The sequence below is a fragment of the Odocoileus virginianus genome, chromosome 6 (assembly GCF_023699985.2).
Source record: "Odocoileus virginianus isolate 20LAN1187 ecotype Illinois chromosome 6, Ovbor_1.2, whole genome shotgun sequence".
Classification (NCBI taxonomy): domain Eukaryota; kingdom Metazoa; phylum Chordata; class Mammalia; order Artiodactyla; family Cervidae; genus Odocoileus; species Odocoileus virginianus.
Genome location: NC_069679.1, coordinates 63,745,881 through 63,772,096, shown reverse-complemented (window position 1 = coordinate 63,772,096; position 26,216 = coordinate 63,745,881). Strand labels below are relative to the sequence as shown.

General features: G+C 39.3%; 1 protein-coding gene and 1 non-coding gene across 10 annotated transcripts in view; both read right to left on the bottom strand.

The window, feature by feature from the left end:
* Nucleotides 1–26,216, bottom strand: part of SYNE2 (spectrin repeat containing nuclear envelope protein 2) — a 316,121-nt gene that overhangs the window by 41,480 nt on the left and 248,425 nt on the right. For all 9 annotated transcript variants that reach the window (XM_070469450.1, XM_070469452.1, XM_070469451.1 and 6 more), the window contains 11 exons: nt 23,492–23,662; nt 22,887–23,017; nt 19,352–19,556; nt 17,433–17,612; nt 16,648–16,776; nt 14,601–14,755; nt 14,348–14,492; nt 13,205–13,299; nt 11,748–11,982; nt 7,407–7,601; nt 5,119–5,244 (listed from right to left, as the gene is read on the bottom strand). In XM_070469450.1, the coding sequence (XP_070325551.1) occupies nt 5,119–5,244; nt 7,407–7,601; nt 11,748–11,982; nt 13,205–13,299; nt 14,348–14,492; nt 14,601–14,755; nt 16,648–16,776; nt 17,433–17,612; nt 19,352–19,556; nt 22,887–23,017; nt 23,492–23,662 (1,767 nt within the window). The remainder of the gene's footprint in view (nt 1–5,118; nt 5,245–7,406; nt 7,602–11,747; nt 11,983–13,204; nt 13,300–14,347; nt 14,493–14,600; nt 14,756–16,647; nt 16,777–17,432; nt 17,613–19,351; nt 19,557–22,886; nt 23,018–23,491; nt 23,663–26,216) is intronic.
* On the bottom strand, nt 18,945–19,037 carry LOC139035776 (small nucleolar RNA SNORD116). The gene has a single exon (XR_011488489.1). It is a non-coding gene; the product is annotated as a small nucleolar RNA SNORD116 (small nucleolar RNA).

The window sequence follows — 26,216 nt, the reverse complement described above, 5'->3', positions numbered from 1 at the left end:
AATAAATACTGCCACATTGTGTCCTCAAAGGAATGACTATCTTTCCCCACATACTGTTTCGGATTGAGTTTTATATATTTGGGGGCCAAGTTTAATATGTGTAGTGATTCCTAGCTATTGTTTAAATTCATTGTTCTTTAATTACTAGCCTGAGATGCTACTCAGTTCTTTACCTTTATGCTTCCCCAGATGTATTTAGTTAATTCCCACCAACACTTGCAGGTCTCAGACACAGGTAATTCCTCAGAGGAGCCTTCTCTGAGTCATGGGACGAGGTTGGGACCCTGGTTTTATGCTCTCATGGCCCCCCTGTCCTTTTTCCTTCTTATACTCACCATGCTTACAATTATGCACACACGCATACATATGTACCCATATAGTACAACCCTGGTCAACATGTATCTCTCCAGTAGCCTAGACTGTCAGCTCCAAACTGGCTGGAGCCACGACAACATTTCTCACCAATGCACTGCCCACTTAGCACTTACCAAGAGACCTAGCATAAAGTAAGTCCTCAAATATCAAAATGTATGATTGAAAGAAAAGAACTCGGCAGTATGTCTCAAAAGCTTTAAAATGTTCATAAATATTAAGTGAAAAAGCAAGGAATTAAACTATATTGGGTGAGGTCTACTGAGGTAGTCTATTAAGGCTCAAAAAATTCACTTATTTCTATAAACATTTCAAAACTCACACTTCCATTTTAAAATGAAAATTCTCCAGATTTGCTACCAAAACTAATTGCAAAAGAGAACATGTCAGGTAAGTTTGCCTTTCTTAATTTAACAAGACAAATTTTCTATACTGCAAAAGTACCTGTGAAATTCCAACTATTCATATGCAATGTGATGGGAAACTTGACTACATAAAGTGGTACACTGCACAGGCTTTGACTGAACTCTAACACAGCACAGCAGCATTTAAGCCTTCCTGTGGACTCAATTACTGTTGGGATTGTCAAGTCCTATTTCTCTACACTACCATCTGGGTAAAAAGAGGATCAAAAAATGAGTGTGTGTGTGTGTGTGTGTATGTATGTATTGGTCTGTATATACATAGAGTATCTCTGGAAGAAAATATAACAAATTTGTAACACTGCTTCTGTGGAGAGAAATTGATGGGAGAGAGGTTTTCATTATACCTTTTCAAATCCTGAACCATATGACCACATTACTTATTCAAAAAATATTTAATGAAGAGGTACAAGCCTCCAGTTATAAATAAGCCACAGAGAGGCAATATATAGCATAAGAAACATGGTCAATAATATTGTAATAACATTGTATGAGGACTGATGATTACTAGACTTATCATGGTGATCATTTCATAATGTATGCAAATGTCAAATCACTGTGTAGAACACCTGAAACTAGCATAATATTATATATTAACTATATTTCAATAAAAATTATTTAAAAAATAAAACTATCCCATGGATACAACCATTTGACAAGTTTTGTGAACATAGATGCCCATTATAGGGATAATAATTTTCATAAGTTTATGATTAGCATATAAAATATGATTGACAGCAGGAGAAGGGGCCAACAGAAGATGAGATGGTTGGATGGCATCAGTGACACAATGGACATGAATTTGAGGAAAGTCTGGGAGACAGTGAAGGACAGGGAAGCCTGGCGTGCTGCAGTCCATGAGGTTGCAAAGAGACACAATTTGTGACTGAACAACAACAAAGAAATCATACACATATATAGACACATATAACCATGTAAAGCAACTTCCCCATATGTCAACTTGGCTGTGATGGGAATGTAATTTTCCAAGGAGGAAAGTAAAGGTCAAGTGGTTAGGTATTTCCCCCAAATGACTTAAGAATGATAAACACTGCTCTGGACAGGCTTCAGGTTACTTGGAATCTCTTTGGAATATGGTCATAGGTTGAATGAACTCAATGCTCTTGCCCCCTCTCCCCTACTCTTTGCACACAAATATAGAATGCTGAGGCTATGGAAATTGAAAAGATCCTAGTGGAAACAGAACTGTCCTACTTGGGAGAAATTATGCCTCCTCATGGGCTTTCCGTCTAGTCAAAGCTATGGTTTTTCCAGTAGTCATGCATGGATGTGAGAGTTGGACTATAAAGAAAGCTGAGCACTGAAAAATCGATGCTTTTGAACTGTGGTGTTGGAGAAGACTCTTGAGAGTCCCTTGGACTGCAAGGAGATCCAACCAGTCCATCCTGAATATTCACTGGAAGGACTGATGCTGAAGCTGAAACTCCAATACTTGGCCACTTGATGAAAAGAACTGTCATTTGAGAAGACCCTGATGCTGGGAAAGACTGAAGGCGGGAGGAGAAGGGGACAACAGAGGATGGGGAAAGACTGAAGGCGGGAGGAGAAGGGGACAACAGAGGATGAGATGGTTGGATGCATCACCGACTCAACGGACAAGAGTTTGAGTAAACTCCGGCAGTTGGTGATGGACAAGGAGGCCTGGCGTGCTGCAGTCCATGGGGTCACAAAGAGTCAGAAATAACTGAGTGACTGAACTGAACCAAACATGGGCTTATGGTTCACGTTTTGCACAGGTTTCGAGACTTGATGGGAGGAAAATCTATGTGTCAACTCAGAGGGACTCCAAGTCCTCTTATCTGTTACTTGAAGTCTAGATCCAAACTTAAAGATACAGAAATGATAAAAACTTTGAAAATCAGGGATAGACAGGAACCTTCTTAACCTAATAAAGGCATCTACTAAAATATGACCAGCAAAAATCATACTTCATGGTGAAATAAAAACATTCTCTTTAAAATCAGGACTTTTAAAAAAATAAAATAAAATAAAATCAGGACTGACACACAGGGGCCAGCTATCAATGCTTCTACAATACTGCTCTGGAGGTACTGACCAATGTAGACAGAAGTATAAGAATTAAAATGACCAAAAAAGTCACTATTCACCAATCGTAACTGTGTGCATAGACCTCCAAAAGAATTGACACAATTATCAGAATTAATAAAAGAGTTTAACAAGACAGTTAAATATAGTATCAATGCTGAAAAGTCAATCACATTTCTAGGCATCAGTATAAACAAAAAATATAATTAGAAAAAATATTTTCAATAGCTTTAAAAGTAACACATCAAGAAATAAATCTAACAAAAGATGTACAATACTACATAAAGAAAGTTATAAAACACTCAGCATGACTAAAAGGAGAAATATGCCATATTTGAAAATAGGAGTACTCAATGTCAAAAAGATGTTAATTTCCTCCAAATTACTCTCTAAATTCAATACAGCTCCACTGTAACTCTTACCAGGATTCCCATTAGTTTGACAAACTGCTTCTAAAAGATGTGAGAGACCAAAGAACCAAGGATACTGACACTCACGTGTGAGAATGAGGGATGGATACACCACATCTGAAATGAAGATCTATTCAAATAAAACACAGTACTCAAGATAATTTGGTATAAATGCTAAGATAGGCAGACCAGTGGAATAGAGCAGAGAACCAAGAATTGAACCATGCATATATGGAAACCTGATATTGGACACTGGACTAATCAGTAAATGGACAACAGGATAATGGGCAGCTATAGGAACAAAGCAAAAATCAATGCTTCAGTGAATAAAGATACTCTGTAAGTTTAAAAGTAAAATTTGAAAACTTTAAGAAGGAAATGTAGCAGTATATCTTTATGACTTAAGTACAGAGTAATGGTACTGCTTACATAAAGTTTAAAAACAAAAGTAATAAAGACCATTACAGTATACTAACACATATATATGGACTTTAGAAAGATGGTAACGAGAACCCTATATGCAAAACAGAAAAAGAGACTCAGATGTATAGAACAGACTTGTGGACTCTGGGAGAAGGTGAGGGTGGGATGTTTCAAGAGAACAGCATTGAAACATGTATATTATCTAGGGTGAAACAGATCACCAGCCCAGGTTGGGTGCATGAGACAAGTGCTCGGGCCTGGTGCACTGGGAAGACCCAGAGGGATCGGGTGGAGAGGGAGGTGGGAGGGGGGACTGGGATGGGGAATACATGTAAATCCATGGCTAATTCATTTCAATGTATGACAAAAACTACTGTAATGATGTAAAGTAATTAGCCTCCAACTAATAAAAATAAATGGAAAAAAAAAATAAAAACAAAAGTAATACTTCTATATTCCACCAAGACCTACATGCACAGGTAGTAAAATGATAAAGAAATGCATAAGAATGGTAAAACACCATATTTAGGACTGTGGATAACTCTGAGGATGGGGAATACCTTGGAGATCATACAGGGCATTTGAATTATATTTGTAATATTTTATTTTTCTGCTGGCTGATGGTTTCATGGCAGTTTGTCATATTATTTGTTATATAAAAATTTTCTAGCATGTTAGAAATTTTTACAATGAAGAAAAAAGGTTCAGGCAGGACACTAATTTCCAGCAAGCTCTAAGTAGGACACTACTCAATTCTTCCTAATTATTTTCAATTAGATCCCTGGAGTCACTAAAGGAAGGAAAAAGAAATTAAACTATATTCCATTAGGCTGTGGATGTCTTTCCAACATCAAATCTGCAGAAAGGAAAGAGATGGAAGGAGTTCCTAACCTGGAAACTTAACTGGTCCAAATTCCTATTGGTGAGTTTGCCTTGTCTTCTGCAAAGCCCTGACATACCCAGAAATTTTTGCTAGTGTAGTATCCATTAGGCAGAATATAGCTTGGAAAATATTACAGAAACATTGTATTTGAGCAAACCCCCCCACTACTGTCCTCTAAAAAAATGAATTCTTCAGTCAAACTTTAATTTCAAACACAAGGCCATTTGATAAAGGAAGAGCTTTCAATGTAATCTCAGAGGCCACATCTTATATTACAGAGGAGAAACAGAAGGACGATTTAAGGGCAAAATCCCCCAAAAGAAGAATTTCTGAAAAATCTTCCTAGCCTTCACACACGAATCTCAAAAAGCATGGATTCTAGTTGTTTCAGCAACCAGCATGGTGTATTACAGAGAAGGTAGAAAAAATATCTCCAAGTGGACCTGAAAACTTGTTTCACATAGACAACGAAAGACAAACACTTCAACTTCTCAGAAAACAGCTGAGTGATTATCTTGAATGCTACTTCAGATCTCAATACCTTAATCAGTTCTTTTTCTCTGTGGAGCTCCTCGTGAAGTTCTGGAAGAGGCTCTTTACTTTGTGCCTTTAAAACGTGCAGCCTGTTTTTCAACTCCTTGATTTTCTTTTCACATTGGTCCCAGGTCTATTTGAAAACAGTGTTAAAATTGGTAAGTACTTTTCCATTTAAGAATGAATTGCAGGAAAAGGATAATTAATTTAATCCATGTAATTGCTCAATTAAATGTGTCTTTGTAAATCAGGCAGACACCCAGGTCCTTGTCTTAGCCCACAAAGCAGCTGGGATGACAGGATGTTCAACGCCTCTCTGCAGTGCTATGTGTGGCTCATCAAAAGTGGGTTACTTTTTGCTTGGAAATACTTCTTCCTCCCTCCCCATATCTCTGATCTAGCTAACTTGTTTCTATTTTAATTTTGGAAAAGTTCACATTTCAAAGGCTATTGGAAAGGTTAGTTTTTAACATTTCCAGTCTTGGCCATTCACTCTGCTAGCACTGCAAAGCAGAAGCACTCAACCACTTTTCTAGTCTTTTCTAATGCTGTCCTATGCTCTCTCTCCCCCTTCTAGACGTAGTTTGGCTTTAGTGACCCTTTCACAGTCAAGTTTCAGTCTATTTCTCACCACTGTTCTGGCTGCCACCTCCTGCTTGGAGTGCTTTACAGTTTATTCAACTTCACTATCTCACTGTAATTACAAGAAGCTTAGGAGACAGACAGGGCACGTGTTAGTATTGCATTTAAAATGGGAAAACTGAAGCTTAGAGAAAACTGACTGGTCCAAGTGCACACAGTTAGAAGTAGGATGATTGACAGAGTAGCGCTGACATGCATACACTACCGTGGATAAAATAGGTAACTAGCAGGAAGCTTCTGTGTAGCGCAGGGAGCTCAGCACAGTGCTCTGAGATGATGGAGCAGGGTGGGAGGGAAGCGCGAGGAAGGGGATACAGGCATACACACAGCTGATTCACATGGCTGACAGCAGAAACTAACACAACACTGGGAACAAATTATACTCCAATTAAAAAAAAAAGTGAGTCGATCTAAGGCTAAAGTTTCCTTTGTGGATGCCTTTCTTTCATAATAGATCTTTCCTTAAACCTTACATTACTAACAAATAGTTGCCTGTATTTTTTTTTTCCAATTCTGCCTTTATTTTCAAGGGAGATTATAATTCATTAGGATAAATTTCTATTCCTGATATTACTAAAATTACTCTCTTGAAGTTATTAAAGAGAGACTAACACACACTCAAACACTATACTATCTTCAGTGCTGATACTTAAATATCCTTGGGTTGGCCCAACGGTATGCTAACCCTCACTTAAGGAGACACCACTTAATCTAGTAACATCAACTCTCTGGAACATAACCAAGAAGAAAGTGAAGGGGGAAACAAAACTGTGAGTCCTTTTCACTTCCACCAAACCATCACTTGCATTTACAAACATGCACATGCTCAACAAAGGTCTGGGAGTGAACGAATTTCACGCAGTCTGTACCCAAATAAAATTCAGATACTTTATTTATAGGAGAGATGTCCAGGCCCTAACTCAGCACATATTTATTCTTTATTCAGAAAAAATATCTCTGACAAGCTTGGTTATCTGGTTTTAATACACACAAAACAGATTAAAGAGTGGGCTATAAGGAGTAAGTATTCTCAGAGAAATAAAAAGTAAAAATAGACAGCTTAACATTAAATAGAAAGAAAGAAAAACCATACAAACCACATAGGAACTCAAAAAGCACAACAGTGCAGGAGTTAAGTTCAAAGCAACTCAGAGTTCTTAAGAACAACTTGGGATTTTTTAACATAAAAAAAATTAAGGATTTTTCTAATAATCACTTAACTTGCTTTTTAGAGGTATAATCATAAATTATCTGGGAAATTCAATTAGATGGAAAAGTGGATTCTTTGAAGGTAGCAGAAAGCTGAAGCATCACTATATTTATTTTCATATACTAGACTCAAAGACAGACTACACGTGGAACGTTAGCTTTGGTTACTGAACTTCCGTTGAACATGAGTTAGTTTCCTGTTTCATGATGGTAAATATAAAATAGCACCTCAAGTATTTAGATATTAACATTAAGCTTTTCCAGTGTTATATTATTATTTTAGGTAGTTATCGTGATTTGTGGATCAGCAGGACCTGACCTAAGGTCCCTTGGAAGACCCACAACATTGTGATTTCCTAAAATCATTGCCGTCTTTGCGGAGCAAACAACAATTCTATGTACTACATTTAAATACCATGAAAGGAAAAGAAAATGTTGAGTTACCTCTGCAGTGCTCTGGAACTGTTTAATCATTTCTCCAAGCTGGAGTTTTGTGTCCTTCCAGTTGTCCTGAAGTTGGCTGATTCTCTTGTGAACTGACTCTTTAGTTTCCAGGTTAGCTGTGTTCAGTAACTTTTCCCCAGCTTCCAAGGTTAATGCATAGGTAGTCTGCCACCTCTGGAAATGAATTTCTTTATTCTTAAAAAAAAAGAAAAAAAAAAAGTAATTTGCTTAAGCCTTTGATGTGATCAAAATATGACTCTTTGCATGTGTTTGTGTTATTTCCTTCAGAGCCTCTCTTAAATGTTAAACTAGATACAAATTAAATAAACCTGGTTAGAATACACACACACACTCATTCACATCAAAGGCTGATATTTTAATTGAGTAGACAGCATACCACCAAATGATGTGTTCTTAAAATAATTTCCAAGCACTGATAAAAGGTGTTTAGTATACCGATTAGAAGTGTATAAAAATACACTTCACAGAATAAAAGTCTACAAGATAAACGAATTCAAGAGTATTAAGAAAATGACTGGAGTATTAGATTTGATACTAAGAGCAAAAACCTATTACCATTATGGTCTAGTCAGCTTACTCCTAACCCACATGAGTAGAATGTGTACATTATGCTAAAAAATACATTACCATATGTAAAAAAGAGAGCAAGTGAGAATTTGCTGTGTAACACAGGGAGCTCAACCCAGCATTCTGTGACAACCTAGAGAGATGCAATAGGGTGGAAGATGGGAGGGGGGTTTAAGAGGGAGAGGACATATGTGCACCTGTGACTGATTCATGGTGATATGTTGCAGAGGCCAACACAATAATATAAAGAAATTGTCTTCCAATAATTGTATTTTATTCTATACTTCTCAATATTGTACAGTTATAATTTTTGATAATTACTAGTAACTCAAAATAAATGATTTTTTTTAAAGGGAGAGAACAAATAAAAAAGGTATTTTAGCACTTAAACACTTATACACATCAGTGTTTGCCCTAATGGGATAGCTTTTAAAAATTCTCTTTGGATATCATATAGATTTTCCTTTAAAAGGGACTGAAACCAAGTATTTATATTACAAAAATGAAGTAAAAACTTTACCACTGATTCATATTTCCAAAGCATTTGGTTTCAGAAGAAAAAAATGGCTTTTATTTCTGTTGTAAATAAGACTTCCTTTATTTTCAAATTTCTCAAGGGAGACATAATATAGGCATTTTCAAAATGGAAACTGATATTAAAAAAAAATCAATTGAGCATTTATTTACAAAGATAGTTTCAACAATACTTAGGATAGCCTAAATGTAAAAAAGAGGGAATTCCCTGGTGGTCCAGTGGTTGGGACTCCAAGCTCTCACTGCCCAGGGCCTGGGTTCAACTCCTGGTTGAGAAACTAAGATTCCCAGAAGCCATATGACCGAAAAATCAAAACAAACAAACAAAACACCCCATGAAAACCAAATGCAAAAAAAAAAAAAACTACAATTCAAGGAACACTGCCCCTCCACACTTGTCCTTCTAATATTCAGTATTGCTGACATAGCCACTGTCATAGACATCTTTTAGCCATTTCAGATTAAGCTCAAAAGACGTGCTTCTCATCCAGTCTCCCCTGACTGGTCAGCAGCACACTATTCACCAAGATCTTCAACCTCCAAATCTAGAGTCACCTGGGTTTAGATTTTTATTTACCTGCCATGTCCAAACCATAAGCACATCCTGTAAACTTCACCTACAAACAACCTTGTTATCTTCACTTTGATCACCCTTTTCTTCTCCATCATAACAACTAACCAAGACCACTGAAACAGCCTAGTCTGTTATGGCAGACTGTATTTCCCACAGAATGGCTACAACAATATTACTAGCCCCACATGCTGTTCTAGAACCTTGCCCTTCCCCATCAACTGGTGGTACCTCTACCCACTCCTCTTGAACCCCTGTGGGCACATGTGATAGCCTTGATTAACAGGATGGCAGAAGTGGCTGGTGTCCAAGGCAAGGTCTAAAAAGTGGTGTAGCTTCTCCCTGGCTCTCCTTCCCCTGGGACATGCACCTTTGAAGCCATGAGCTGGATGTAGGGAGTCCGGCTACTGGAAGCCGCCATGTGTCGAGTCTGCAGGCAATGAAGCCCAAGGAGCTCCAGCTGCTCCACATCCTGTCTGTCTGAGCTAAAGTTCAGGTCAGTTCAGTTCAGTCGCTCAGTCATGTCCAATACTCTTTGCGACCCCATGAACTGCAGCATGTCAGGCCTCCCTGTCCATCACCAACTCCCAGAGCCTACCCAAACCCATGTCCATTGAGTCGGTGCTGCCATCCAACCATCTCATCCTCTCCAGAGGTGTCATCCCCTTCTCCTCCTGCCCTCAATGCTTCCCAGCATCAGGGTCTTTTCCAATGAGGCAGCTCTTCACATCAGGTGGCCAAAGTACTGGAGTTTTAGCTTCAACATCAGTCCTTCCAAAAAACACCCAGGACTGATCTCCTTTAGGATGGACTGGTTGGATCTCCTTGCAGTTCAAGGGGCTCTTCCAACACCAGAGCTGAAGTACTAGACATGAAAGTGAGGGAGCATTCTGATGAGCCCAGCCTTAGCCGCCATCTGACTCAAACTGCCTGAGAGACCCCTGCCGATATTCGCCTAACAGCCCTGACAGCCTCCAGAACTGTGTAAGAGAATAAGAACTCTTCGCTGTGATGCCGCAATAAACAGAGGTAATACACTGAGATTCCTGTTTCTGTGACCCCACCCCTACCTGCAATCCATCCCCCTCAGAGCAGCCAGAGGACCTTTAAAAATACGAATCATATCATGTGGCCTCCTCTTCCAGTTTCAACAGCTTCCTATTACATCCAGACTGTCGCGCAGCTGTCACGCCTCTCCAAAAATGCTCTCCATGACTACCTCTCAAGTCCATTTTCTATCACTGCTGCCTACTGGTTACACCCATCCTATGAGCCTTCTTTCTTCCTCTTTTTTGCTAAGATTGTTGCCATCTTAGGAACTCAGGAAAGTTGCTTCCTCTGTCTGAACTGCTCCCCACCCCAACCTTCAACTCTTTGCACAGTTGGCTCCGTCTTATCACTAAGGTTCCAGTTTAAATGTCGCCTCCCCAGAAATTACCCAATCTAAAGCAGCCACTTAGTCCATCATCGGCCCTATTTTAATGACCCACATATGTCATGTTGCAGTCTGATAGTTTCTTTATTTTTTAATTTGTCCGATTTTCTCCACCAATCAGACAAACTAGTATTTTCTTGTTTATTGATTTGTCTGATTGCCACATGAGAGCAGAGGTCTTCTAATAGTCCACACAATATAACCAGCAGTTAGAACAGTGACCAGCACAGAGCAGGTACTCAATTAATATTTGACACCTAGATAAACAAATGAGGCAAGCACAGGACTTCTGAAGAGTGCTGGTTTGTTTTGTTTAACTGTCCCTCTAATGTGACGCATGATTCGCTAGCTCAATGGAACATGCCCTGAGAATCGCCAACTAATTGTTCTAAGCCCTACGTTCATCAAGCAACTTTTGGATTAGAAACGTTGTTGTCTAAATGAATTTGCCCTTCAAGAGTAAGCAAGAATCTGGGACTTCCCAGGTGGTCTGTGGCTAAGACTCTGCACTCCCAATACAGGGGGCCTGGGTTTGATCCCTGGTCAGGGAACTAGATCTCTCCTGTTGCAACTAAGAATTTGCAGGCTGCAACTAAAGATCCCGAGTACAACTAAAGCCTGGTATAGCCAAATAAATAATTTTTTTTTTAAACGAGTAAGCAGGAGTCCTGCTATAAACTACTACTGTGCTAATCATTTATATATTTGTCAGTGCCTTAAAGGTCTGCCAGGCTTCCCCAGTGGCTCAGTGGTAAAGAGTCTGCTTGCAATGCAGGAGATACAGGAGATGAGGGTTCAATCCCTGGGTCAGGAAGATCCCCTGGAGAAGGGAATGGCAACCCACTCCAGTATTCTTGCCTTGAGAATTCCATGGACAGAGGAGCCTGGTGGGCTACAGTCCATAGGGTTGCAAAGAGTTGGACACAACTGAAGCACAAGGCTGTAAAGGTCTGTCACCCCAAACTTCTGCACTCTCCCTACCCATCCCCAGTCCACCTCAGTGCCCACAGCCCAGGAGAGCCTCGCTATTTCTGGATGAAGGGATAAGATTGGGTTTCTGACCCCACAAGGCTTAGACAGGTCCCCGTGACCATCTGGCCTCCCCACTGCAGAGAGCACACTTGAGCATCAGAGAAAACACAAACCCTGAAGCGAACAAACATCTAAATAAAGGCACACTGTGGTTCCCACATGGCTGCTGGGCACACACTACCTTCAGCTCATGGATCAGACTTCTCGTTTGGTGGAGGCTGTGGCAGTCCTGGCTCTTCACTGCAGACAGCAGGTGGCTGGTGTCGGCGAGGAGGCGGAGCAGGTCCCCCTCGGAGGTGGTGAAGGACCGCCACTGCCTCAGCAGCTCATCGATGCTGCCCTTCCTCTGCCGGACGCCCTGGGCCGCGCTCTGCCACTGCTCCTGGAGCCTCGTGAACTTCCAAACAAATTCCGGTCTTGGGGAAAATACATGGTTAGAGAATTCTGACATCCATGTGTAGAAAAAATAACTACCAATGTGTAATAGGAACTTATATTTGCCATTTTTACTTAGAAAGACTATTTTAGATCTGAGCACCATTCAACTTGAACATGATGCGGAATTTGGGGCTGGAGCAGGGGTGATGTGTGTGTTGGTGAAAGTTGTTGAGCAGAAGAGAATTGCACATGGCCTGGTATTTTGCTGACATGCATGACCTCAAACAAGCTATTTTGACACAGATTATGCCAAGTGCTTTATGGAAAACTAAACATGGGGTCAATGGCAAACAGAGGAAGAGGTAGGTCCCTTGTAATGTTGTTGATTACTTGAGGGTTGCACACTGCATAATTTCAGCAATAAAGAACATGCTTTCTGCAACTACTCAACTATTTCTTTCCCAGATAAATAATACCCTTCATGTGAGAAATAGGGCCTTTTATTTATTACAGGAAAAATCATGCTTTGCTGTACTAATCAGGTCAAAAGTAGTTAATCATCTTGAAACTGGCTTGAATTTATTACTTCAGAGTTAGGAAGAAATGGGGTTTGTATTTCTTAGTTATGCCGAAAGAAGACTGGGAAGCATATGCGTAGTGACGGGGAGGAAACGAATGTCCATGGAGACGTACAGAGAAGTTGTTCAGGAGGCCAGGCCCACTCTGGGCTCTTGCTGGCAGGCGCACTGACGGCGTGAGCAGGTGCAGCGAGTGCCGCCTGCTGTCTGAGGGGCTCTGCTCAGCCCGACTGGAACTGCCCAGAGACCCCAGCCCCACGTGCACGGCATAGAAAGAAGTCTCTTCTTCCACAATTGTGACATAGCCACCTGCTTGGAACAGCAGTACTTTGAAATTTATTTTTTAGTAGCAAAATATCATGAGGCTGAAGGTAGAGAGGAAAACATACTATAAAAGAACCCTTTGGAATAAAAAAGTTAGTTAAGTGGACTTGGCAGACACACGTTTGCAAATCATCTGATCTGCTAAGCCCACCCTTCTACCACAGGAAAAAGGGTCCCTGATGTTTTTATGGCCATGAAGCAAGACTTTATCCTAATATACAGCCAGAAGACTGGCCCCATGGCGCTCTATCAATCACATGGCCACAGGCACTGATGTTAAGATTCATGTGGTGGAAGGCCCACCCGGTTGCATTGCCTTCCACATTCTCACAGCCATCATGAATCCTGGAGAGCTTACCTCTTCTCTATTTCTGCTGTGTCCAGGAGATGTAAGCATTGGGTGACATAAGAATCAGCAATTATCTGGTTTATAGAAACTTCAGCTTCTAACATCTATACGTGAATTAAAATATAAAATATTAGTGAAAACTGTTTTCATGAATTTCCCAATAAAGCCTACAGAGGATATGTGAGATAATTTATTTTCAAATGATTTGAGCCTAACTGCAAAAAATGCTTAATCACTGCACCTATGAATACAATCTTAGAAGCAAATAGGTATATTATTATACATCTAAGACCCATTTATTGGGCATTTTCGATTTGAGTTGTTGTTGTTGTTCAGTCGTTCATTCGGGTCCAACTCTCTGAAACCCCATGGACTGTAGCCTGCCAGGCCCCTCTGTCCATGGGATTCTCCAGACATGAATATTGTAGTGGGTTGCCATTTCCTTCGATTTGAGAGGCACTGAGTAAAACAAGCATCATCTCACTTCTTCTTCAGGTTAGGACTCAAGTAAATGCTATTAGATCCATTTGAAGAGGAAGAAACTAAACTGTTCAGGAACTAACTCAAAGTTTTCATTTTCAGATTTCATTTTCAGTGGATGACCTTAATGTAACAATGCAGACTTAAATCAGTTACATTAAAAAGTTATAGTAAACTAATCATGCGTAGTTTGGAAATGCAGGATCTGCCAATAGAAGGATTTTCAAACATACAGCAGTGCAAGTATGGAGAAACTCCTCTGCAAAATTATTTATGTTACAATTATAATTATACCAAGTGCCTCAATACTTTGTAGAACTACGCAGTGAAAATACAAAGAGAAGTTGAAGTATTTTAACACGCTGTTGGTAAAGTGGTACCATGTTCACATTCTAAGAAACCAATGCTATGCCAGAAGTTCCATCTACTGCAGAAAAATCTAAGAATTTAGTCATTAATAAAACAGAGTAGCAAAACAAAATTTGGAAATTTATGAGATGTGTGAGAGTTTTGCAAATGATTAACCGACAACTGAATTTGCTTAAAGACATACATTCTGTGTTTAGGGATTGGAGATGGATAGGTATTCTGCATATTTTTACTTTAATCTCTATCCCCTGACTACCACCCCGGGGAGAGGGGGACAGAGTGGCAGAGCATGGGTTTATTTACCTCATACGTCTTCTGCTGCTCTAGAAGAGCAGGAAGGCTATCAGCCATGTTTGCCCTGAGTGTCTCTTCTATCTTCTCCAAAAGCTGGACCCACTTTTCACAGCAATGAAGAAACTTTTCATTCAGTCCAATTCCTTGAAGCTCACTGCAAAGGTTTAAAAACAGAACAGAGCCACATAACAATGACATTACTGCGCTCAACTGTCAATTCTACCGTAACTGAAACAGAAGGCGAGAGCTGGGCCGTTCTGACCTGCAGCGTTCCAGCGCCGTCGCCGTGGCCCGGATCCACTGCCGGTTCACACTCTGTAATGTCTTCACAGCCACGTCACTAAGTGGGAGCTTGAGGCTCACTTCGTTCAAATGCTCAATACTAGGTGACTGCGCCGTCAGTGCCAGCACATGATTCTATGAAAAAGAAATTAAACTCCAGATTTTTGGATGCCACTAAGATACCTAGATGGTGAAACAACCTCAGAAATCCCATAGGCCTTTCTTATCTCAAAGATGAGGGAAAGCTGGGGCTTAAATAGGTAAATGACTTGCCCAAAGTCACACAGCTAGTGTGAGTCAGAATTGGACCTGAACCTAGACCTGTCAATTCTGTGACTTTTCTAGAATAAGCTGCGCACATGGCCAGAATCAAAACAGCCCAGGAAACAGAGTGATTTTGGATTCCTGTTTTTGAAGAAGATGGAAATAAGCTTTCATTTTTTTTTAAAGGATCCACACTAGACCTTCAAGTCCCATTTAGTCTGCCAACAACTTGACTTTCAACAGATCATGCAGTTTATTTACAAATTAAATGAAAATTCAATCCCTGAAATAACCCTAGCAAAGCACGGTACTTAAACATCCATACTATGGTGACATCACAGGAAAGCAAACTCACCAAAATTTTATTTTTAAAACAATATTCTAGGGACAGCATCGAGGTCAACAATGTATTCAGCAAATATCCTTCACAATATCCATGTTCTCACTACACAACTCTGCTCTAAGAGTCTAGGTCAGGGTTAGCAAACTTTTTCTGCTAAGGGCTAGATCATAAATATTTTAGCCTTTTATAAGCCATACGATCTCTGTGGCAAATATTCAGCATGAAAACTCCCATAGACAGTACATAAACAGTGGAAGGCCATGGCTATATTAGTGACACTTTATTTACAAAACCAGCTGGGGGCTGTATTCAGACCTTATGCCATAGTTTGCTGACTCGTAATTTATGAATATTGGTCCTTAGGATCAAGATCCAGAATTCTTTAATTCTTCATTCATCTATATTAACTATACTAAACTTATTAAGGTAATAAAGAAGGAAAAAATACCATTAATTTAATAGAGTATTTTACTTTTTGATCTTCTACTAACCAGAAAAATTCATTTAATCATAGCATCTAATTGCTAGATTATTCTAGTTCACTGAAACTAACTAGTAAAGACTTTAAGATTTAAAAGTTTACTGAAATTATTGAGGCATATTACTAAAATAAGTCTCATGATCCAGTATTTCCATTCCTGGGTGTATAGCCAAAAAAAAAAACAACCCTCCAAAACACGATTCAAAAAGATACGTGCAACCCAATGTTCATAGCAGCATTATTTACAATTGCCAAGATACAGAAGCAACCTAAGTGTCCATCAACAAATGAATGTATAAGGAAGAAGATATGGTACATATATAATGGACTACTACTTAGCCATTAAAAAGAACAAACTTTTGCCATTTGCAACAACTTGGATGAATTTGAAGGGCATTATGCTAAGTGAAGTAAGTCAGAGGAAGAGAAATACTGTATGATATCACTTATGCACAGAATCTAAAAAACACAACAGACTAGTGAATATAACAAAAAAGAAGCAGACTCACAGATAAAGAGAACAAACCAGAGGTTACCAGTGGCAGGGCCAAGGGCAATACAGGAGCAGAGGAGGGGGAGGTATAAATTACTGGGTTTAAGATAGACTCTAGGATATATTGTACAACATGGGGAATATAGCCAATATTTGTAAAAACTGTATATGGAAAGTAATCTTTAAAAATTATATTATAAATTTAAAAATTAAAAAGGGAAATAATTGACAAATTGTATATATTTAAAGTGTAAAAAAATAAAATAGATCTCTGTGTTGTCATACTTTTCTAGACACTAGGGAAAATAGGACAAGAATCAATGACACATCAGTGACTGTTGTTTAAGGGTTAGGATGCACATAGATTCTATAACATGATAGTAAGTCACTTATTTTTTATCCTATGGTGAGCCTGAGCCCTTAGAAATAACAAACATTGGCAATACCAGGAATAAGTCAGGATTTCCTTCTTTTTCTTGCTGGTAGAGTTTATCCAAATTCTCTTCTTCATGTGTAATGAGACCTTTTAAAGATTCCAACCGGTCCCCAAAGTCCTTGAACTGTGATAGAACAAACTAGAACAAGAGAAGTTTTCATCAGAAACAATTTTCATGTGCATCTACAACAGAAGCAAGCAGAGCCTTGTGATAAAAGTTCAAGTTGTTTCCAGCCCTAAGGAGTTCATTATCAGCTCATTATCTTGAATATCCAAAACATCTCTGATATTTACTTTGTGCCTTTGGTAAAGTACTAAGCCTTCACAGGGATGAACAGGCCACCTGCTTGACAAGGGCATATAGAAGAGTCCTGCTAGTTAAGTGTTTTCCCTGCTGTGTGATACTGGAGCTCCATGGCCTTCTGTTCATCTTTTGAGAGTTCATGAACTAAAGGCTTTTCAAAAAGAGAATAAAATATACCACAAATGGCCATACTTTAAGCAGCCATTCTATGACTCAGTTACCCCACTTGAAGATTCAAATACTGTGTGATCTGAACAGTATATAAAATATATCACTTTAACATGTTCAATAAAGAAGAAATGTGACTGAAGAATCAATCACATGACTGCAGAATCATGTCAAATGGTAGATATGTTTAGGGCGTCTTTATTCTATTGTTTCCCTAACGTGCAGCCCACAAAGCACTAATAACTATCACTTCATAAGATACTAGGAACTGTGGGGAGTGTGCAAGTATCCAAGACTATAACTTGAATGGAAAAAATAAGAACCTCAAATTCATTTGTTTTCACAAGCAGCATCTTTTCCAGGTAGGAAGCTCTCTGGAGGGAATGCATTTGACCAGTCAGGAGCACATGGGTGTTGGGCTCTGCAGGTTGTGGGAGTCGATCCAGGAGAGTGGAATTTTGGAGAAAGGCCTCTTTTGTCTTCTGCACATCACACTGCAGCTCCTGGAGGGTAAAAAGTGATTGTAAAACATTCCTCTTCCTTTCCCAAAACAAATCCCCACCTCAGGCCACTCCACCAACATCTAGAAGAATTTCTAACCTGAAATTGTGGGTGTGGCTGGTTTGTTTTTTTTTTACTGTTTATTTTGTTTATTATTTGGCTTCACCAGATCTCAGTTGTGGCATGTAGGATCTAGTTCCCTGAACAGGGACCAAAGCTGGGACCCCTGCATTGGGAGTGCAGTCTTATACAGTGGACCACCAGGGAAGGCCCTACTGTTTATTTTAAAGAGCCAAAAAAGCTAATGCTTCTTTATGTGGTCATATCACTGGTGCTAGTTTGAAATTTGTCAGTTCAGAGCTAAAAGTGACCACAGATAAATAAAGCTGGGGCTTCTAGTTCATAGAAACTGGAGATGACTTTGGTAGAGTCTTATGAGTTCTATTTCTAATCATCGAACACTTTAGGGATCTGCTTTAAGGCATTTAAAGGATCAATCCAACCCTTTTCTCTGTCTGAGACTTTGTAACATAAATGGATTCATATGCAGGGAGTGTGGAATCTCACTGAACAAGCCAATTTTAGAACTGATTTTGGAAATATTGCATCTATGTGAATTTCTGTTTTTTTTTTTAAAGAACAGATTACTCAGATGTATGGATCAGACTTGTGGACTCTGGGAGAAGGCGAGGGTGGGATGTTTCAGGAGAACAGCATTGAAACATGTATATTATCTAGGGTGAAACGGATAACCAGCTCAGGTTGGGTACATGAGACAAATGCTCTGGCCTGGTGCACTGGGAAGACCCAGAGGGATCGGGTGGAGAGGGAGGTGGGAGGGGGGACTGGGATGGGGAATACATGTAAATCCATGGCTGATTCATATCAATGTATAACAAAAACTACTGTAATGATGTAAAGTAATTAGCCTCCAACTAATAAAAATTAAAAAAAAAAAAAAAAGAACAGATTAGATAGAAGTTGATCAGAAATATGACTCATATCTGTTGAATTCTTATCTATAACTGATATTTATTTATTTGACCTACAGTATCAAAAGATACAAAATGTGTCTGGTCACCTAATTTAACATTAGAAAGTATTTACTTTATAGCCATTCATTAACATAATAGAATAAAACCACAGAGAAAAATATATAACTCTTAAATATTAGTCTAAAAATCATTATTTCCACAGAAAGGCCTTATTAACATGGGGGCGAATCTATGATTCTTTCTAAGACAAGAGATTCAACATCTACTTCTCAGATAACCACATTCAGCTGATACACTTCTGCTTTTTTTTTTTTTTTTTTTAAAGGGAGGCAACGTGCTGGACCTCAGTTTCGATGAGGAGACGGTAGTGAGTTCTCACTCATTTTGTTCAGATTTTCCAAGGAATGCATGAGAGGGTGTTGTCATTGATCTACACTTCTGCTTTAATTGCAGACTTTGTACGAGGCCTCTACCTTAGAGATTTACCTGCTAGAGTGAAACAGGAGACTTGGAAGGAGGTGGTCAGGTGCCCTTGGCTCAGCTACCCACTGCCTGATCCTCACCTGAGAGCCATTACCTGGCTCCCCCAGCCCCACACGTCCCTGCCCTGCCTAGTTCCCACATGGTCTGCTCACACACCTTTCCTGACCCTCTGCTCCCTCCCTGTGGTCTGTCTCCTCCCTGGATCACGGCCCTGTCCATCAGGCTGCCTTGCCCTTGGTTTTCCCAGAGGGCATAACGCCTACCTTTGCATCCTGCAGGGCCGGGGGCAGGATCTCTGCCAGGTTGTTCCCAGATGTGTTGATGTTTGCGAGCTGTTGGTACTTGTTTTCCTGCTGCTCCAGCCTAGCTGCAGCTTCAGCGTGAGCACTGTTACATGCCTTCCAGAGTTGTAGCAGGCTCTGGGCCCTCTGCAACTGGTCTGCGATGTCTTGGTTTACCTGAGTCCACCTGTCAGGGCAAAACAAAAAGCAGGACCCTCATCCATCTCTTCCTTTGCAGAAAAAGCAAATGCATACTCTATCCGTTAAGCTAACAGCAGATGAATTAAGAAGACACTGTTGAATGCCTTTTCAAAATGAATGCTATCATCAGTATATAAACAGAATTCCAAGTTAGGATATTTCACTGACTTTATAATTCTCAACAAAATCTGCAAAATTTGTGACTGGCAGGAAATATCTATTGTATTATGAACATCTCTTAGGCAAAGGTGAGGAAAAGTACCAAACTGTTTGCCTGATGAAAATTTCTCCACATGGGAAGGGCTCCTGTTTCATAAAGCAGGTCTTCAGATAGGCCTTATTTAAAATGTATTTATGTCAAATTTATTTTCTAATTACAAAAGCAACAGGTTCTTTACATAAAAGTAGAAATTAAAAAAATATACTTTTCTACTTCTCAGTAAAGGGTACTTATTTTCTACTATGTTCTACATTTTTTAATGTTTTACTGTTTTGTAGAAATATGCTTTGTTATAGGACTAATTTCTTTGTGAATTGAGAGAAAAAAATGGCAGATATTACCTGGTACTTGATAATATTTTGTTCTTTAGAGAAATGTTAATTCCTGTATGTTCTCTTAGTACTTAGGCTTATTTGCAGCAGAAAGTTACTTGGTGCAAACTGATCTTAATCATATGAGAAAATTGTTCCCAGGTGTGCCCTTCACAGGATGCTAGCACACTGTCTATGAGGGCGGGCAGCAGTGGGGTACTCAGGCCCTAGATTTACATAGCTGGTCTCCATGAGGATCAGGCTAAAACATAAAATCACCTTTTGATTCCAGGTGAACATAACTAGAGCTGTTGATGAAGCCTAGTTAGATATCTCACTTTTGGAGCAGATACCACCAAATTATGCTGCTGCTGCTAAGTCACTGCAGTCGTGTCCAACTCTGTGCAACCCCATAGACGGCAGCCCACCAGGCTCCTCTGTCCCTGGGATTCTCCAGGCAAGAACACTGGAGTGGATTGCCATTTCCTTCTCCAATTCATGCATGCATGCTAAATCGCTTCAGTCATGTCTGACTCTGTGTGACCCTATGGACAGCAGCCTACCAGGCTCCTCTGTCCAAGGGATTCTCTAGGCAAGAATGCTGGAGTGGGCTGCCATTTCCTTCTCCGGATTATAAACAATGGCAAATAATCAAAGTATTTTTGTATGCATGAAAATTAGCTAATTTTGTGGGGCTGGCACATTCATTAGTTGTATGATTTTTTTTGGATCTGAGATGTACTGTCAAACTGCTACAAAAATTAAAAATCATAATAAGAAAAACATTTTCTATAATACATTTTTCATTTTATTAAAATTGAAAAGTTTAAAAAAAGGTAGAAATTAAAAATTTGTTTTTAATCCATAATATGGACTGTAACATTTTGCCTTCCTTTCTCCCTTAACTTAAAAAAATTTTGCCATGTTATTAATAAAAAATAAGCCTAATTTAAAATGGATGTACATAATGGTCTATAAATGGTCTGTTTTTTAATTGCCAGTTTCCAATTTAGTATGAATATTGAAGCAATTTTCAATTTTTGCTTCCAAATATAACACTCAGATACAACTTTATTCAAAGGTTTTTTTCTGTATTTAAAGATATTGGTTTTACACTAGATTTTTTAAAGAGAATTATTGGGTCAAAGAATATAAATATGTAAATGTTTTTAAGGTTATAGGTGTATGTTCAAACTGCTTTCTGAAAACATTATAATATTTACATTCTCACCTGAAGCAAGTGAGAATGATTGTTTCACAATATCAGTGACCTCGCTAAATGGGTGAAAAAGGTAAAAAAATGGCATAACTGCTTTACTTTTACGTATGTCACAAATTTTCTCAAAACCATCTGTTTTAAAAATAAGATTTCATCCAATTATAAATACAACATATGCTCATAACCCTCCACAAAACATGTATGTTTAAGTCTATGCACACCCATGTTGAGATTATCTACCTATCTACCCACCTATCTATACAGAGGAAGTAAAAAAACAAACAAAAAAATCACCTGATATCTCAGCAACCTAGAGGTAACTACTATTGGCATTTTAGTGGCATTTTCTTCAGTCTTTTTCAATATGACTGCTGATATATTCCTGTATTAACAACTGAATGAGTCTGTGCAGTGGTGACAACCCAACCCCTTTAATAGCAAACTGCAGCACCACCAAATGTTTTGAGGGTGGTCTCAATACTGTATGTGAAATCAGATATGTGTCTGTGTTCCTCTTTACCCTCCCTTCTCCCCCTCCTTCCACTAAAGACTGGATCACGAGCTCAGGACACCACTGCAGGGTGCATAAATGTGGTGTCACTTATTCAACACTTGTTCCAAGTTGGTTCACAGGAGAGGCTGAATGTGCATGGAGAAAGGATGGAGAAGATCACTGAGGGTGACTTAATCTCATCATCACTGTCTGATGCAAATCAGCTTTGAGCCAATTTTCATACCCCATACAGCAAAAGCCTCAGAATTAAGCAGGGCCACCCTCCTTAGAAGCAGCTTTCAATCATAAGCAGGTCATCAAAGAATTCCTCCGAATCTCACAAATATCTCCTGAGAGATACTCTAACATCCCCCTTCTTCCACCTTTCCAGTAAGACAGGTTGCCCTTCCGGCCACCCCTCAGTCCGTTTCTGCCTGCTTTTTTAGTGCCTGTGAGGATCACATTGGGCCTTTAGCCTCTACCCACTGAAAGTGGCTATACTAGGGCTGTACTTGGTTCTAGATTGATTATATCAAACACTTGTAAAAGGAAAGTACAATAGCCTTCACAACACCAAATCTTACGTGAACTAGATCCTTCCAAGCAGGAGAGACCAGAATAGTAGGAAACCAGTTATCTCAGATGATTAAGGCTTAATAAGATGAAAAAATCTTATTTATCTTTTTAAAGAAGACAAAAGAGAGGTGGGAGGGGGACCGGGATGGGGAATACATGTAAATCCATGGCTAATTCATTTCAATGTATGACAGAAACCACTGCAATGATGTAAAGTAATTAGCCTCCAACTAATAAAAATAAATGGAAAAAAAAAGTGAAAAAAAATAAATAAAAAAATAAACATACTAAACACACACACACACAAAAATTAAGTGACTGAAACTTGGTATATAGCCCAGAATATGGTCCATCTTGCTACATATCTTATGTGCACTTGAAAATAATGTATATGCTGCTGTTGTTGTGTAGAATGGTCAATAAATATCAATTATACAAAAAAAAAAAAAAGACAAAAAAAATCTACTCTATCATTCAAATTGCATCTTGAAGCATACCTTGTGTAAGTATTTTGGCATTTCTCTTGAATTATTTCAGCAACTGAAGGGCAGTACTCTTTGAGTTTTCCAATCACCTCCTGGAGTTTCTTCCAACTCCCTTCACTGCTCTCAGCTTCATCTTGAAGAGTCTAAGAGGACAGAGCTCGTATGTCAGCTTCAGAACAAACTGGCCTCATCCAGAGACACTTGCCACTATATCACAATAATATTAACACTCAAACCTTAATAGGACAGTCATAAATTATTAGAAATATGAAGAAGAAAACCAAGAAGGCATTCTTTCATTTGAGGCTAGAACTTAAGATTGTATACTTAAAAAAAAAAACCCAAAAACCAACACCCCAAACCAAAACCTTTAAATTGTGAAATCATATGAACATGAAAGATGAAGAAAAATTCACAATATGTATTTACAAAGTTTCACTCTTTGGGTTCATGTAATTCATTTTGAAATTTCAAGTTATACTTTTGATGCTGCTGTTTAAAATATTGTTTCACGTTTCTCTGTGGAAAACATAACAGCAATTGTGTCCACATCTATGCTTTCTTCCACTGGAGATTTTCTGCCAATAATGCACTGTGCCAAGACATGATTAATTTACCTGAAGGTTCTGCACCTGGCACCTTAAAGCCTCTAATGATAAAACCACAGGCTTGCTGTGTTCCATGCAGTACCAGAATCGGATTGTCATCATATTCACTTCCTCATAGAGTTTATCATAAATTTTCCACTCCTGTAAAACAGACTGCGTGGAGGTCTTGAGCTCGTTGACCTATACAAAAAAGTAGAAACATATTTAGGAAATCATCAACAATAGGCTTGCTCATCTCTTTTTTTCTCTTCTAAGGACTCCTCCACTGTATCCAAGTTAGGTATTTTAATTTCAGAGTGGAGCTTTGATGATTCACTGAAGGTGGGCAAATGAATAAGAAATATCAAAGAAAGTTAAGTTTTAGAATAGGTGAATGGAAAAGAGCCCTGAGACCAGAAGAATCAGCATGGAGAGATTTCAGCCTACAGAGGGGCAGACCAGGGGAAAAACACTGAGTGAGGAGTCAGAATCTGAGATTTCACATTTCAGTGACATCCTATTAACTTTCTGACCTTAGGCAAGGTATTTAATCCTTAAGTCTGCTTTTTCATCCACAGAACAGATAAAGAAAACATAAAGAAAGAAGTAGTTGTGAAAATACTCTGAAAACTATACAGCATTATAAATGTAAAGGGTTACCTGGGTTAACTGGCACTTAAATCTGGTTACTCCTGCAGAGCAGGCATAAATTGAAGGGGAATATGCTTGGCCAAAATGATGAGCAAGTGCAAAGTGAGAGAAAATGCAATGGTGGCTATATTTTATCCTTCAACGTGTTTTGATAATTATGAAAAGTTGAAATTTGAAGCATTTAAATGATTCCTGATACAACTGAGAATATGTAAGTGCAAAAATTTTTATGTATTATGTAGAGAAGAACACTTATATTGCAACAATAAAAAGACAACCAACTAAAAAATACACAAGGGATTGAATAGACATCTCTCTAAAGAATATATACCAATGACCAACAAGCATATGAAGACATACAATATCCACAGTCATTAGAGAAATCAAAACCACAAGATACCACTTCACAGCCACTAGAATGGCTATCCTCAAAGTTCGATAAAAATGAATGTTGGAGAGACCAGGGAAAAACTGGAACCCTCATACATTGCAATGAAAACATAAAGGTGTGCAGCCTCTATAGAAACATTTGCCATTCCCTCAGAAAGTTAAATGCTACATAGAGTTACCATATGACCCACTGATTCTACTCTTAGGTATATATCCAAGAGAACTGAAAGCATACATTTGTGGAAAAAAACCTACACACAGTCTCAGCAGTGTAGGAGGTTTCAATGTCTTCATCTCCCTGTCAAAACTTGTTGCTCCATCCTTTTATTACAGGTATCCTTGTGTAGGCTGAAGCATTTTGAGGGTAAGAACCATTTATTTTCTTGTTTATCACTGTACCCTTGGCAGTGAGAATCAGTTCAGTTCAGCTCAGTTGCTCAGTCGTGTCCGACTCTTTGCAACCCCATGAACCACAGCACGCCAGGCCTCCCTGTCCATCACCAACTCCCAGTTTACTCTAACTCACGTCCATTGAATCGGTGATGCCATCCAACCATCTCATCCTCTGTCAACCCCCTCTCCTCCTGCCCCCAATCCCTCCCAGCATCAGGGTCTTTTCCAACGAGTCAACTCTTCGCATGAGGTGGCCAAAGTACTGGAGTTTCAGCTTCAGCATCAGTCCTTCCAATGAACACCCAGGACTGATCTCCTTTAGGATGGACTGGTTGGATCTCCTTGCAGTCCCAGGGGCTCTCAGGAGTCTTCTCCAACACCACAGTTCACAAGCATCAATGCTTCGGCGCTCAGCTTTCTTCACAGTCCATCTCTCACACAGCGCCTCACAGAAGATACGTTAACAAATGACTCACAGAAGATAAGTGAAGCCCATCCCTAGTTTCCTGCCTGAGTTCTCAGGGAGGAATGAGACTGAAGGTTACCTATGGATTTCATTTATAGAGGTTGCTCCCAATTCTCTCTTGAAACAAATGGTTGAAAGTAGATTTTAGTAAATGACAAATAATCCACAATGAGGACTCTCTGGGAAACAAGGACACATTTATAATAGGGTACTGTTGACAGTTTCTCCCTCCAATTGTGGGGAGGTGTCAAAGTTGAGGAGTCTGAGGATGACTGTCCTTTTTCTCTTGGTGCTCTTCTCCTGGAGGGGTAAATGCAGACTTTGACATGCCTTTGATACAACCAGCAGATGTCTTCCACACTCCTCTATGCTTTCTCTTCACCACATGCCATCTCTCCCCACCTCTGGAGCTTTTCCTATGCTGACCATGCTTCCAGCTTAACAGAGGCTACATGGGACAGAACCACTCCCTGCCACCGCCCCGGGGCATCTCGCTGGAGTGGGCAATCTGAGCTGCTTCTTCATGGCTGTTCCTCTGTATCTGACCAGCAGACAATGCCAGCTGCTCTGCAGGGTTTGGGGGGTAGGCTGGAGACACTTTTGAGTATGTGAGTGTATTAGACAAAACAAAGATAACCAAGTTAACTTCAAGCTTGCCAAGGATGTGGGAATTTGGTGATTTTGCCTCTAATTACCCAGTGAAGGCGGGGAAAAAAAAAACGTGAGATTTGAAATATGTTTCTCTACTTCAGTATTTTTCTCAGCAATTTTTCAGGTTTTGGTATAGAGCAAGTATTCACTAATAAACAACAAATAAGATAAAAGAAGAATGTCTGAAAAGAAATGGTACACTTT